This window comes from Anastrepha ludens, chromosome 4 (assembly GCF_028408465.1).
Source record: "Anastrepha ludens isolate Willacy chromosome 4, idAnaLude1.1, whole genome shotgun sequence".
Classification (NCBI taxonomy): domain Eukaryota; kingdom Metazoa; phylum Arthropoda; class Insecta; order Diptera; family Tephritidae; genus Anastrepha; species Anastrepha ludens.
In genome coordinates this window covers 48,678,539-48,694,852 of record NC_071500.1, presented here as the reverse complement: position 1 = coordinate 48,694,852, position 16,314 = coordinate 48,678,539, and the positions used below count along the sequence as shown (strand labels likewise).

Genomic DNA, 16,314 nt, shown 5'->3' with positions numbered 1-16,314 from the left:
AGCGTCGACTAAACGAAAGTTTTTGAATTATCTACTCATATGTATATCTATGCAAGCATTGCACTTCCTCATTCAGTTTTTCCAACTAAAATATAAATTGTTGGCGAAAAGTTCAAATTACCAATAGGTTAGGAGCGATATAAAAGTAAATACTACTAACAAATAAAATTTCTTATAACTCTGTATAAATTATATATAAATTTTCAAATTCAATTCTTTGCTTTAAAATTGATATTGGCATAAAAGTCTTGAGATATTCTCTATTTTAGATGAGAGCACTTTGGGATATCTGCATGTTGTCAATGAGCACCACTGTGACATGAAGCGTTTATATAAAAATGTGCACAGAATAGTAGAGAATAACTGGAGTGGTCTGTGCGTATATCTGTATCCAATATTCAAATATTACAATGCGTTATTTACTAAGAAAATGTTGCCAGCAGTTGAAAAATTATTCACACAGCAAATCATTCCTGAGTTGGTGGTGAGTCTGTTTTTATAAATTTTATTTTACATTGTTTTCTGACTATATATTCGTACTGATGGGAAAATTTTGTTTTTGTTAATCACATGCAAATGTTTTTGCAATTAGTTCATATTTTTTTGTTGTTATGCACCAAGCATGTAGACACGTTTTAAACTAAAGATTTTAAAGCAATATTATTGTACTACGACTTTTTTTTATTCACAGATATTGTTAGAAATTTAAGGCACTTTGGAAGTTTATAGTTTTTTAAAGCCAAATTCGGCGGAGAAGACTCTTGGAATGGTAATTCAATTCCAACTTAGTTCTTAATGGAGATGATATCTTTAGGTACTAGAATTGCAAATCTGAAAATTTCCATTCAGATGATGCTCATTATTTCTCATGTACCTCTTTGAAAAAATGTGCGTTCATAATTGCCGAGCCTTTGTTGGATTTGTTTAATTTACCGTTAAAAAGCTTCTCTTTTCTAGATTATCGCAAAAATAATTTGATTATCCCTATTCACAAAAGTGGGAGCAAAAAAGATATATCCAATTATCGTCCAATCAAATTTTAATGACAAAGTTGGCGTTCGCTGTAAAATATTTCATTTGTCCGTCTCAATATGCTTTTTTTTCTGGGCGCCCCATGATCACAAATCTTACCGTTTCTTTTCAGAAAATGTTATGCTTACAGTGAGAACCGCATTGCTAATGTTAACATTTTGTATAAAGGCGCCTTCTATTCGTCATATCCCCACTCGCTATCTTTGTGCTTCACTTAACGAAAAATTTGCATGCGAAAGCAACAGCAAAGCTATCGAGCAAGATTCGCCGCTAGCGAGTATGGTTACGCCTTATTAGACTGTTATCACTCACTGTCTTACAAACACATGTAATTTAAAAGGCAGCTCTATTCCCGCGATGCCAATATACGAATATGTTCATTTATACCAGTTGCCTCAACTATTCGCCACTTGCTAACGCTTGGCAAAAAGAAGAAACCTTAAGCAAGCGAGGAAAGAGTTGAGCCTAAATATAATTTATAGGTATATTTTCCGCAATAAATGATTTTGATTCAAGTAATAAATAAACAAATTAGCAAACCCAAAGCATTAAGCTTCGAATGACATATTGTACATAAAAATGCATCTGCTGTTAAGAAACCCCAAAGCTGATATTTGAGATTATATTCGTACTTTTGAGGTAGACACATAATTTTTCAAAATTAGTAGAGCTCTTATCTGCAGTTGAGCTCATAATGGAAATACGCAATTAAGCACTACATAAGCTGCTCTTGAAGAGATCACTCTGAGGGTTTAAATAATCAATTTACGGCCCAATAAAGAATTCCGCAAATAAGATTTCCAACGAGAAGATACTTTTACTGTCCAAGTTCTGAATGAAGTGATTGTCTAGAAATTTGCCTCACGTTATTCAAAATGAACTGTTTGAGAATATATTGTTGAATTAAGTATACAGGTTGATTACCCTTTATTGATCTTAAACCTTTAGGTCCGCCATGCTGCAATGGAAAATGGCATAGGTCGCTGGCTGGCACTACACAACGCTCCAGCTTTGAAAGCATTTGATTTGATGCCTGGGCATAGTAGCTGAGAAAACGAGAGGCATACTCAGTGAGTGCATTTTGATGTTGTTCCATAAATGGAAGGACCTAAAGACTTAAGACGAATCCGAAAGGTAAATGGTTTTTTATGAGCGATTTTTTCATGGCAGAAATACATTCGGAGGTTTGTCATTGCTTACCGAGTGACGACCGCTATTAGAAAAAACGGTTTCTACTATTTGATGTTCATGCATGGAAATTCGAACTGCACAATGGTAGTGATGCTCCAACCTATTCGGCCACGTCGGCCGCTTACTCAGTGTTGGATAGACTAAACAGAAAGACGTAAATACAATTGATGTTTTTAAGTGAAGCCAGTATGCCCGCAAAAGAAAAATCCATATACATATGTGCATACTTCCAATCAGCTAAACTTATTTGAGCGATTTAGTAAATATTAATAAATTTAAACATTTGCAAGCATAATTCTCTTTAAACACATGAAAACAATGAAACCTCCTTACCATATTACAGTTGGTTTGCAAAATCTGGAATGAAGAACGCATGCCAAAGATGTGATTAAGTTAATACCTTTAACATGCTCGACCATGCAGAATGTAAGGAACGTGGTAAGAGTTCAGAACAATTTGTCGCGAGAGCTCGCCACCCTGAACGGACTTCGGCAAGAGGATGGGCTCTCATGTCTTCTCTTTAATATTGCCCTTGAAAAGGTTATCAGGGACTCTGCCGTAAACACAAAGCGAACTATTTTGTTTAAAGCGGTTCAATTGCTGGCTTACGCGGACGACAGAGACATAATTGCATCCTCGCTAGCGAGTTTGAAAGAAGTCTTCGCAGGTATGGAAAGAGCAGCAAAATGTATGGGTTTATAAATAAACGAAGCCAAAACCAAAGCGCTAGTTTCAACTACATCAGAATCTGTCAGACACAATGTGGGTTAAATACTAAAAATCTTTGACTACGGTTTCGAAGTGGTGAAGGAATTTATATACCTTGGAGTAATTATTAATTATGATAACAAAATTTTGCAGAAAACGGCCACTGAGTCCTTATGGCCAACACCTGCTATTTTTCGCTGTGTCAACACCTATACAGTCGCCTCCTAGACAGAAAAACAAAGACTTCACTGTATCCCTCAATTATTATTTCCATCTTGCTATACGGCAGTAACACGTGGACACTCGGAGATGCGGATAAACAGAAGCTACTAATTTTTGAGGGGAGAGTTCTGCGAAAAAATTTTGGCACGACATATGATAAAGGCGAGTGGCGGAGACGCTACAATCATGAACTCGAAAAACTATATGCGAAGAACTATATATTTATCTGTGATAATCACATTCATGGTCAAGAAATTGAGACGGGCAGGTCACCTATTGCGGGCTAATACGGATTACCCACCTCAGCAAATACTCTTCAGTAAATGCCACCGATAGAGAAGAAGGGACCAGCCGTCGCTTAGATGGATTGACGATGTAGAAGAGGACGCAGGCTTATTGGGATTTCGGGCATAGAGGACACAGGCACGAAACCGAGACAATTATGCGACAGCAGGCGAAGACCTGACCAGGGCTGTCCAGCCAGCAATGATGATGATGATTCCCATTAATAAGTCTATACTAATCTAAAATATACTCAAGGGATTTATATTATCAGGGAATTAGAATACTGTAATCGAAAATTAACCTCGAAACCGATTATGCAAGCTGAGAGCAAGACTACTGATAGTTGTTGCTGCAAAAATATTTAAATACTTCTGAAATAACTCTTGGAGAATGCTAATGGATTGGCAATTTTTGATCATGGTTTTTCAAAGGTTGTCATTCATTATCGCTACAATGGTATTTTTTTGTCTAAATGGATACGATTAGCAAAGTGGCGAATACCTTTAAGGGGTAACACCACTGTACACGCGTAAAATAAACACGATTTTTAAAGAATTTTTTGTATAGAAGGAAAGGGAAAACAATCACTCTGATTTGGGAAGTTATTACTTATATATAATAAAAAAAATATATTATTTTATATATAATATATAAAAATTTTACAAAATGGCGGCATTGGAGACTTTTGTGTTATAGGGTGGGTATAGCAATATTGGAATGCCTGTTTCCTTAAAAAATGCTTGTAAAACGAACGCGTTGGCGGAAAGTCTGTGCACGCGCCGGTTTTGGACGCGAGCGTTGAACGGTCTAGTCACTGGCTGGCAGGGCCGACGAATGATACTGCTAGTACTCGTATCCAAACAACGATCAACATTGCTTTCAGTCGCGCCTCGGATACCTTGCCTTGAATTTGTTGACCGCTTTCAAACCCTTCTTATCTACTGTTGACTTTGATCTCACTCCTGTGAAGTTTTTGATTTGTTTAAAAAGAGTATCACAATACGTTGCTTGTAATGTAAGCCCCTGATTTTCGTGACGGCACTAACATCGAAACGATCGACTTTAAACTTCGAGTGAAACTTAAGAATTCTTGTGATGTAGATGGGTTGGCCACATTATAGGAATGTAAAATGAGAAAATACAAAAAAAGGGTTCACTTTACGTCCAATAGGACGAAGGAAAAGAGGCCGACCAAGAAAGAGAGGGCTTGATGACGTCGAAACAGACTTGAAAATGATGAACGTTCGTAATGGGAAAATGTAGCAAGAGAGATAGTGAACTGGAGGGAGATTGTTGATGAAGCTAAGAAGAAGAAGAAACTAAAGAATGGTACTCGTTTTTCTGCCCATCCAAATTTATTACGAACAACGCAGTGCTACTAGTTCCAGAAAACCAATTGCTACACCTCGTGTACTGGCGTGCGCTTGTGCTAAGGGTATTATTTTTATTTCATCACTTTTCATTTCATTCACTTATTGACTATTCACAAACTGATACTGCGAATTTCTATAAATGCTATAATGAGATTTTAAAAATGATAACGAGATTTGACTTTTAATGGTAATACTTATGGAATTTTATATTGAATATACTGACAATGACATGCTGAGCTCACTATACATAGATATGCATATACATGCATACTTATTTTTATAGTTGAACAAGTAAATAATATAAAAATTTTAACATAATTTCTGTTTTATTGTTGTGTTGCGAACCTAAATAAAAACTATATAGTTTTACTTAAACGGTGGCCGCCGTAGGCGAATGGGATGGTGCGTGACTACCATTCGGAGTTTATAGAGAGAACGTAGGTTCGAATCTCGGTAAAACACCAAAATGAAGAAGAAGTTTTTTCTAATAGCGGCCGCCCCTGGGCAAGCAATGGCAAACCTCCGAGTGTATTTCTGCCATGAAAAAGCTCTTCAAAAAAACTATCTGCCGTTCGGCCAGCTATTTGAGAATCGTTTTATGATCGCAGTCGCCATTTTTTAACTTAGACAAACCATTTTCGTGCTGTAGACTCACCTATGACACCTTCTCCATACAGGTCGTAAGTGTCTTGAGCTGCTTCGGCAGCTTTTAGACCTCGATGAAGAGCAAAGAAGATCAGGCGTCGAAATTTTTGCCTTTTGCCTCCTGGGTATTCCATTTCTAAGCCTCAAAACTAATAAAAAATTAAATAACTCAGAAATACAATTAACATAGTTTTGTAGAGCAGAAAGAGTTCTATCGTGTTTTCCCTTCGAATACTTACCCTTTACCAAACAGTAAACAAATCGTTGTAAAATAAAATAAAATATAAAAACGCTATGAACTTATTCCCCAACCCAATATAATTAATTGTATATAGGTATATAATTTTAATTTCTTACCTTTTCATTGGTTTTGGCATGCATTGAGCTACCTACAGAAAATATTTTACGGTGAAAATATTTTGGTTGGTAAAAAAATATTTTGTTTTTGTTATTTATTTTGACTCATTTCGAAGAAGGTTGAAAAAAAAGAAGAAATTTATGGTAAAATACAAAATGATATTTATTTATCGGCTCAGTGGAAAGCAAGGACGGTGAGAGGATATACTTATGGCATTCCACTCGTGGATTTAAGCATATTTAGGGCTGCTTGCGATGTTATGCTGTATTCCTTTATCTTAAGCTTTAAAATAACCCACATGTGCTCTATCTGGCCAATCTAACAAAACAATGCCTTCATTGTCTTTAAACCAACGCATCGTAGTCGCTGCTTTGTGACAAGAAACATTGTCTTGTTGGAATTTGAACTCTCTAAGTTAGTGTCGCCGAAAATGGGCGTTAACGAAGGGGAAAAGTAGAGTTTCTAATACATTTATGAGCTTTTGACGGTATATGCAATCCTCGTGAATGAACCCATCAGCAGCCATACAGCCCCAGATCATAACGCTGCCGCCCTATGCTTAACAGTAGGTATCACGTAATCTGATGAATTTCCTCGCCAACTTCTTTCCTCCTTCTTTATATAGGAAATGAAAGGAAAGGAAAGGAAAGGAAAGGAAAGGAAAGGAAAGGAAAGGAAAGGAAAGGAAAGGAAAGGAAAGGAAAGGAAAGGAAAGGAAAGGAAAGGAAAGGAAAGGAAAGGAAAGGAAAGGAAAGGAAAGGAAAGGAAAGGAAAGGAAAGGAAAGGAAAGGAAAGGAAAGGAAAGGAAAGGAAAGGAAAAGGAAAGGAAAGGAAAGGAAAGGAAAGGAAAGGAAAGGAAAGGAAAGGAAAGGAAAGGAAAGGAAAGGAAAGGAAAGGAAAGGAAAGGAAAGGAAAGGAAAGGAAAGGAAAGGAAAGGAAAGGAAAGGAAAGGAAAGGAAAGGAAAGGAAAGGAAAGGAAAGGAAAGGAAAGGAAAGGAAAAGGAAAGGAAAGGAAAGGAAATGAAATGAAAGGAAAGGAAAGGAAAGGAAAGGAAAGGAAAGGAAAGGAAAGGAAAGGAAAGGAAAGGAAAAAAAATAAAATATGTGATATTTCTTCGAAATTGGACTAGGATAAAAAGATATAGTGGTTAATATTTTAAAACGATTCAATCTAAATCTCCCTCGAAGCTCGATTCATACCTGTTCCAGCACTCGGATTTTTCAATTTCTTCCGGGAGGACATCTGGAAGGAGAAGATTTTTTACGATCTTTGAGAGACTCCCTTACAAGTTTCAGCCTTCGCGTCCGCTAGTGAGGCATTTTCTTCCAATTTTTGATTTATTATAGTGGGATTTTGTCGCCGCAAATCTCTTAATAATATAGCAAATTCGATTGCGCACCGCAAACCTCCCAACAAATTGGCAATCTCAACCTAAGACTTTCTTGCCTCACTTAGAACTTGGATGCTCATTGTTTCGTCATAACAAAGCTCACTTTTTTGGGCATTTCGATAGAGAGAAATTATTTATATTCGCTTAGTAATTTTCACCAAAGATTATTTGCACATTAACTACCAAATTCAAAATGATGAAATATTTAATACTAGCTTTAACCCGCGGCCCCGCTCGTGTGGGAGTAGTTTTGAGGGATTTAGGATATGTACATATATAATAGAATTACAAACAATAATTTCATAGAATATAATTTTCCGTTGCTATGCCTCGTTGAATAAAATCAAAACAACTAATCAGAAAAATATCAAGCAAAATTATTTTTATGAGTTTTCTATCTCACACAATTTTTGAACTTTGCATTTGGGTCATAGTTGAACAGCTTATGCGGATTATGAAATCTAGAGTGTGCTATAAATAGTGGGAAATAGAAAAAACTAAGATTTTTTATATTAAATTTAAGCAAATATTCGATTATTAGTGACGAATGAGAGTGGTGGCGCGGCCTGGGGGCTGTGGGAAGGGAGTTCCATCATAAAAACATGCCTATAACCTTCATTGGGTGAAAATATGAATGTACGTCATTTACGTCATTTGGTATTGTCGTTTCGTAGTGAGGCACGGACAACGTACAGACATTCACTTTTATAATATAGAAGATTAATATCCTAAAGTAATAATATTTATTTTTCAAAATGCAACGTTTTAGACCTTACGCTCCGAGTGTGCCATACCCCATATGAAACTAATTGTCGTAATCGTTGTAATACGTATACCGTCTTAAACGTATACCGTCTTCCTCTCACTGGTACCTCGCATTTTTGCAACTTCTTATTATTTTACAAAACTGAATTTTCGATCAAATTTTTTCAAAGGCAGTTGAAAAAAGATTTAATTGCGAATTTCAATCTGGTAGCTACTTTTAATGATGACAACATAGTATCAGCAACAGTCAAGTGGCTGAAATGGGTGCAACTACCACTAAGTGGAACTACCTTCATTTTTATAGCATGCTGTGAATCTTGGCGGAATAATAAAAAGTGAAACAATAAGACAGTCCCGGAGTTGATTCTTTGAAGGAATTATTATATATTTTTTTGATTTATTTACTAATAAATATATATTTTTAGTTTGCAACTTAGCTATTGCTCCAAAATATTGTGTCCTTGCAAAATTATTTTTTTGTAAACTTTCCGTTTGAATTTTTATGAAAAAAATACGTGAAAACTGTGAGATTATATTTATTTGAAAATTTATTTGTGATATTTCAAGTGCTTAATGGAGAAATGGCGGTCGCCGTTGCCGAACAGGTCGGCGCTTCACTGTTATTCGGTTGCGTCTGGGCTCGACACCTTGGGCATAACAGTGATACAAAATTTTGTTCTAATAGTGGTCGCCCCTCCGTAGGTAATGGCCGGCAATCTCTGGATGTGTTTCAGCCATGAAAAAGTTCCTCAAAAAAATCATTTTTCATGTGCAGAATGCAATTCCGCATAAAGTTGTTAAATGCGCGTTTGAAAAACAATGGGTATAGCCTATTAATCTTTATAAATCTGTTAATAAATTTCATGTATTTTATTGCATTTTTTGGTGAAATCATAGACATTCGTGAATCCTTCTAGAATAACTTGTACAAAACCTTATTTACTAATTTTGCCAACTTTTAATCGTCTCCGCATTACAAAAAAAGAAAAAAATGCAAGCAATTGCACCTTTAAGTGGCAAAAAGGGTTAAAACTTTATCTATTTCTGCTCTTTTCTCTTTCAGAAAATCCAGAATGTCCACATTTCCTATAAAACAGTGTTAAATTTTTCGTACTGATTTATTACTTCATCTATACTTATATAGTTTCGCCATGGCTTTTAACTATGTAGAATAACAAATATTACTACGTCTATTGAAATATTTGCCAGTGTATAATTTTGCGAAGGGAACCGAGCTGATTTTCGTTGCAGGAAAACCAAATTAATTATTATATTTTTATTTGATTAAATTCACTGATGCGTAGAATTAATATTAAATCTTATTATGACGCGCTGCCAAGCGTGTTGTAGAGTCATGAGCAAAATTAGCTTTAGCCGTTGCGAAGTGCATAACGAAAAAAACATGTGAGGGGTAATCAATTTAGAGGTATCGGATTTTAAATTGAAATAAAACAACGAAAATGCAAACTGGACAATATTTATTATTTTTGTGTAGAACTATTAATGACATTTATTTTTTAAAGATAATCCCTTTCAAATGTTGGCCGCAAATGCGTCGTGATTCGACCATCCGTAAACTACAATTTTGAATGACTCGCGTCTCGCTGAAGCACCGCGGTCGGTATCTCTTGAATAACTGCTGTTGGCTTCGAGTGCCTCATTCCAATTTGACTTATCCACAATGTATTTAGACTTTACCCACAAATAAAAGTCCAAAGGCGTGATATCGCACAATCTTGGTGGCCAATCTACTGGTCCGAGACGAGAGATAAATTGCTCACCGAAACGACGACGCAGTAATCCGTATCTGTATGGCAAATAGCGCCGTTTTGTTGAAACCAAATATTGTGGAGATCACGGGATTCAATTTCCGGCATCCGGCATGAAAAAGTCGTTTATCTTGGCGCGCAACCGGTGACCATTCATTGTTACATTGGCGTCAGCCTCGTCTTTGAAGAATTATGGGCCGATGATTACTCCAGCCCATAGGCCGCACCAAACGGTTGTTTTCAATGGATGTAATGGCTATTCTTGAATGACTTCGGGCTGCTTTTCAGCCCAAATCGGAAATTTTGTTTATTAACAAAATAAAATTCGGGTCTCAAAATGCGCATATTCGGCGAGTTTTTTAAGAGTCCAACGATTAAAATTATGACACTTTGGAAGATCGGTCGGCTTCAAATTTTGGACTTGCTGTATGTTATACATTTTCAAACCAAGGTCTTTTTGTAAAATCGCCCAAGCAGTGCCATACGATAGGCCAAGTTATTGAGATGGATGCCGAATCGATACTTCTGGGTAAATCTCTTATTTACAGCCGCAATTTTATCTGCTCTTCGGGCTATACGTAGTGTAAAAGGTCGAGAATCATCCATTAATATAAAATTATTCTCAATTTTGCCGATGGTTTACCGAATAGTGCGTTCGGTAGGAAGGTTATGTACACCATAAGTTTGCCTGAGCGCTCGATAAACACTTTTCATAGAACGTAGATTTTCGTAATACGAATACAATTGTACGATTTCTACAAGTTGTTAAGGCATAAGTCATTCCATACTGAAATCGGAAAACTGGGTTCTGTGAAAAATTTAACTAGAAGCGGATAGCTAAAAATACTTTGCAGAAGAGATATTAGTCAAATACTTAAGGAAGTTCATAGAGTCCCAATAAGCAAGTTCATTCGAAACCCGTGCAGAGTTCCTCTAAGTAAGAAGGCTAACTAGGTGGCTTAGACTTTAGTTTGCAAATAAGTTGAAAGGCGTGGAATTTTGGAAAACTGTACTTTTCAGTGATGAGTGTAAATTTAATTTATTTGGTAGTGATGGACGCGCGAAAGTCTGGCGAAAACTTAAAACAGCGCTTCTAATAGGAAATTTGCTTCTTGCCAATAAGTGCAAAAAAGTGTGAACAAAACTAATACTCTGTAAGGCTCTCATTATGCCCGCCCTAACGTATGGCGCATATGGTTGAACGATGAAAATATTCAATTCCGGTGTTTGAGAGAAAGACTATGCGCAAGAGTTTTGCACCTTTACACTTTGGTGACGGCAAGTATTGTAGGCGAGGGAACAATGAGTTTTATGAGATTTACGGCGACATAGGCATAGCACAGCGAATAAAGATCTTCGGCTTCGTTGGCTGGGTCATGTCGCCCGAATAGATACACCTCCGGCTCTGAAAATATTGGTACGGTATGAGCTGGTGGTAGCAGAGGAAGAGGAAGGCCCCACCTGCGTTGGAAAGATTAGGTGGAGAAGGACTTGGCTTTACTTGGTGTGTCCAACTGGCACTGGTTAGCATGAAAAAGAACCGACTGGCGAGCTTTGTTAAAGTCGGGACGAAATCGCGTAATCGGTTAACGCGCCAATCAAGAAGAAGAAGAATTCACTTCTATAAATATTGATTTGATATTTGTTGGCGAGGATGGGATATCTTTAGAATTTGTGAAACTTGTGCTACCATTTATTCTAGGCACTACACCACATATTATTAATTACTGCTCCACATCTGAAAATTGTCCAGCAGAGTGGAAAAAAGAGCAACGATACTACTAAAAATACTTGATGACTTAAGGATGCGGATTGACAGCGGTGACCTATCTCTTCTTTACCTTCTGAATTTCTCTAAGGCATTTTATTCGGTAAACCATGACATTTGTGGAAAAAAATTTGACCACTCTTTCGTATTTTCTGATCTGATATTTCCGTAAAGCAGAAAGAACTTAATAGGTAATGTACAAGGTAGGTTTTTCCAAGTCTTGTTTTGTTGGCTTCGGTGTGCCCTAAAGTTCTCTCCTTAGTTCCCTTTTTTGAGTATTTTTGTGAATGATATATCATATTCCCTATGTGTCAGAATACACTAGTCTACAAGGAAAAGTATCCGAAATAATTTAAACTAATATCTGCTTCTCTGTCCATGCAAAATTCGGATTGATAACTAAAATTAATTTATTAGTTTGAGTTTTCGAGATATCCTAACCTAAAAGTGCAAAAAACCCCATTTTTGCCCATATTTGAGGTTATGTAGCCTTGCAGATGTTTTCTTTCACCAAAATTAAAGGATGGCATCTTTAAATACAATCCTTCTTTTTTCAAATGGCGTTTTGTTTGCTCAAATATCATTTTTTTTCGCAGAGATATCGCATTTTGAAATTTTCATGTTTCGAAATTTTCCTACACCTGAAAATCGATTAAGATAACATAGACATGATATAGTCGATTACTAATTTTCTTGGGTTTGAGGACCTGAAATATATGGATTAATAGTATGTAAATTTGGAGTTTGTGGGAAAGCCTACTTGCGGTTATGTGGGTATGATAGGGGTGGTTTCTAGGGGTTAGGGCTAACCCAAAGGGTAGATAGTGTAGGGGTGTGGTGAGTCAGCCACTTATGGTGTGAGACAAAATTTTAAGAAAAATAAGACTCAATTCAAGAAAATTAGTAATCAACTATATCATGTCTATGTTATCTTAATCGATTTTCAGGTGTAGGAAAATTTCGAAACATGAAAATTTCAAAATGCGATATCTCTGCGAAAAAAAATGATATTTGAGCAAACAAAACGCCATTTGAAAAAAGAAGGATTGTATTTAAAGATGCCATCCTTTAATTTTGGTGAAAGAAAACATCTGCAAGGCTACATAACCTCAAATATGGGCAAAAATGGGGTTTTTTGCACTTTTAGGCTAGGATATCTCGAAAACTCAAACTAATAGAGCAATTCTGAGGCCAGATTTGGATTCAGCGCATCATAAACCTTCGGAAATATATAGTCTGGTTTCTGGGTCTGAATATTGGTTAAATTTTGTCGGCCTGTGATATCAATGTCCAGTATTATGCTGACGTCATTCAATTGTATTTGTCCCGTAGAATTGGTCTAGTTGAAGAATTGTGTTTTAAATTTAATAGTGACCTGTCTGCATTTTCACAATGTGTCCACGAAAACTGTCTTAGCCAAATGTGACCAAGCTGTTGGAGTTGCGAGTATTTTAATAAGATTCGTCTGCTGCTAATATTACAAAAGTGTATCACTCGAAGTATGTGCAATACCAGGTGTTTAGAAAACCCTATATATCTTTTTAGGGTGTTACATACTTTTCCAATGCAGATCTTTACTACTCGTATTATTTATGAGATGTGGCAGCCAACAAAGTCCAATTTATTCTGCTTATAGTTTAAAAAGTTACTGGCAAAGTTCTGTCGTCTCTTCTACGTCCCATACTACACTATTTCCTACTTTTATACCACAATATCATGTAAACTTGTATAATAAACATGCATACACTTGTAGTCACATGATTAAGTCACATTATAAAATAAATAAATAATTGGCGCGTACACTTCTGTCAGGTGTTTGGCCGAGCTCCTCAACCCATTACATAAATAATTATATTTTTGGAAAAGCTGATATTAAGGCTTCCGCGTTTCAATAATGATGAAATTGAAATTTTAATAGCGGCCACTATGGAATGTTTAACTTTTTCATAGAATTTTGCTGTGCCCTCAAACCGTATTTTATTTGCCTACCATTACCTATCACCATTAATTTTAGTTTATACTTAACATATAAGAATATCAACTCGCTGTTTTAAATAATTTGATTTTTTAATATGCCCCACGGTATAAAACTGTGTACAACGCAAGAAATACCATTAATACGTTTTTATAAATTTAACAACTTGCTGCCATGAACTAATTATTTCCTTAAATTTGTAATGTACCCCACATATTCAGTATTGGTAAAATGCTTAGTTGCAATAAGGAAATAAAGAACTAAACACAAATCCAAATCTAATATAATATAAGTCGCTTTATGACAAGCTGTAAATCTTATATCTGTAAAAGCTGACATTTACTTACTTCAATTCCGCATTTCTAATATTTTCCTTAGCTTGTTGAAGAGCTGATGAAGCGTTTGGTGGGCATCATACACAGCACTTATATATTACGTGACTTTATACCACTTAACCTCTTCATGCTGGACAACCGGCATGTGAAAAACACCATCGTGATGCTCGTCAAACAGGTCTACGATTTTGTCATTGACTACTACAAAGCCGTAAATATAAATGAAAACCGCGCGTAAGTAAGATTATACTCTTAGAATAACAATTATTTCCGTGGTTGCAAATAATGAATGTTATTTAAAATGTTCGTCTTCAGTTCTTGTAATAAAAAATAAAAATGTATAGGATTTAATTTAATTTTTATACATATTTTTATTTTCTAATTTTTTATAGGATTTGTGATGCACTTGAGGAAATGTCTATGAAAGCTGGAGAGAGGCCTGAAGAGACACCAGAGGTAGTTGCTTTGCAAAACTACTTAACCGAGTGTCGCGATGAAAAAATATTTGCAATCAAAGATGAAATCAAAATAGTGTCGCGACGTGTAATTTTTTTGCTAACACATACGATATTGGATAGTAAGTAGAGGAGTAGTTAGTATAAAGGAAGTTGGGTAATACTATACATTCATACATTCATGCACACATACATATTAAGGTAACTACAGTAGTTGCTACTTAATGCACCTATACTATACATACATAGGTATACAAATACATATATGTACAAACGTATTGTATTTATTAGTGCCGCTTGTATTAGTGATTAATATGGATGCCGCAAAATCGGGATCGGTTTCGGTGAGCAAACTTCAATAAACAACTCGGAAATATTTTGAAATAATGTTCTCGAGTTATTACATTAAATTAAATTTCTAATTAATTAGTGACTCTTATTCAAGTATGATAAAATTTGAACTGATTTCACAACGTGGGCTTTTGGTACTAAATAAGAAGGGGGCGTACGTGTACCAAGTTTAGGCGAGTTTTATTAAGTTTTTTATATATTTACACAAAAGTCGTTGTGGCACCGCCAATTCTTCTAAATTTTAATTGCTTCGCAGTGATTTGTCATTTGTACCAAATGCGACTAATTTTGAATGAATGAATGGCAATGAGATATACACTTCGACGCCACGATCGGTTGTGCCGTCTACTCATCACAATATTTCATCAAAATCCCGCCCCCTAATAAACCTAAAACGGAGATGGGTTGGGTTGAGCTTGTGTGCCTTTCTTCCGGCCGCATCTGACCGAGATAACTCATCCTTCCCCTCACTATAGCATCACAATCAAGAAGCAGATGTGTTGGAGTTTACGGGTATTGATGAAAGAAACAACAGTAGTCATTAGACTATAGTCTGTGCAGTTGATCTATGCATATAGACAGATGACATACACTTCCGCCTGGAAGTTGCTGGGAAAACTGCCGCCTATCGGCACAGACCGCTTTGTTTTTGGGCCATATAATCCCGCGCCTATGTCTTCAGGCATCCACAAGTCATCTGTATATCAGTGTAGGGTACACTCTTGGAGCTTCCTTCGACCACAAATCAACTCCAGCTTACCTTTTCGCCCACTCCTGAAGTTCTCAAATTTAATAAATACTTCTAAATATCAAGTTTCTTAGTTTCTTAGTTTTTTTTTTTTTTTAATTATAGTTATATGGATATCGTAAGCAAATAAAGATTTTTTGCTTGCTAAAAAGCGGATATTTTGTTATTTCCGTTGACGCCACTTCTCTGCTTGCGATAAAATTTCAAGTGATTCCGGTATTTTAAAAACACCGATATCAGCAAATTTCGGGATATCCACTTTTGTCACTGAAGCTTGCACTATTGAACTTTATGATGAGATGTATTATAGACTATCATACAACTTTAACTCATTTTCCATGCAGTTTTATAAAGTTTTACAAAACACGTTGCTTTTCTCTCGTGATAGAATCTAGTACAAAGATGGAGATCGATACCACATCCAATTATAAAAGTTTAGTTTGATTAGCGATTGCCAAGATGACAGTAGGAGAGCTGAGTGCTTGTGCCGCTATTGAAACGTTTTTATGTTACGTCTATATATACGTGTATGTATGAATGCATGTACAGCGGTCGCAGTAACCGAATTGGTTGGTGCGTGAAAACATAGAACTGAAAAATCATAGAACATTTTTTTTGTAATAACGGTCGCCCCTCGGCAGGCAATGACAAACCTCCGAATGTTTTTGTGCCATGAAAAAGCTCCTCATAAAAACCATTTGCCCTTCGGAATCATTTAGAAACTGTAGATCCCTCCATTTCTGGAACAACATGAATAAGCACGCCGCAAATAGGAGGAGGACCTCTGTCAAACTCCTAACAGAAGTGTATGCGACAATTAATAATTTATTTCTATGCGTGCATAAATGTAGTCAAGCTTGCTCTGGTTCTGACTTTTACAATTACAATTGTTTCTGGTTCTGGCTTTTTACAATTTTAATATCATTAAATTTGTTAAGGTGTG

General features: G+C 36.1%; 1 protein-coding gene across 1 annotated transcript in view; it reads left to right on the top strand.

Annotated features, from left to right (window-relative positions):
* LOC128862224 (dynein axonemal heavy chain 3) overlaps positions 1 to 16,314 on the top strand; it is a 279,729-nt gene that overhangs the window by 47,854 nt on the left and 215,561 nt on the right. Inside the window, exons 16-18 of the mRNA XM_054100729.1 lie at positions 270 to 484; positions 13,861 to 14,051; positions 14,210 to 14,394. Of these exons, the coding sequence (XP_053956704.1) occupies positions 270 to 484; positions 13,861 to 14,051; positions 14,210 to 14,394 (591 nt within the window). The remainder of the gene's footprint in view (positions 1 to 269; positions 485 to 13,860; positions 14,052 to 14,209; positions 14,395 to 16,314) is intronic.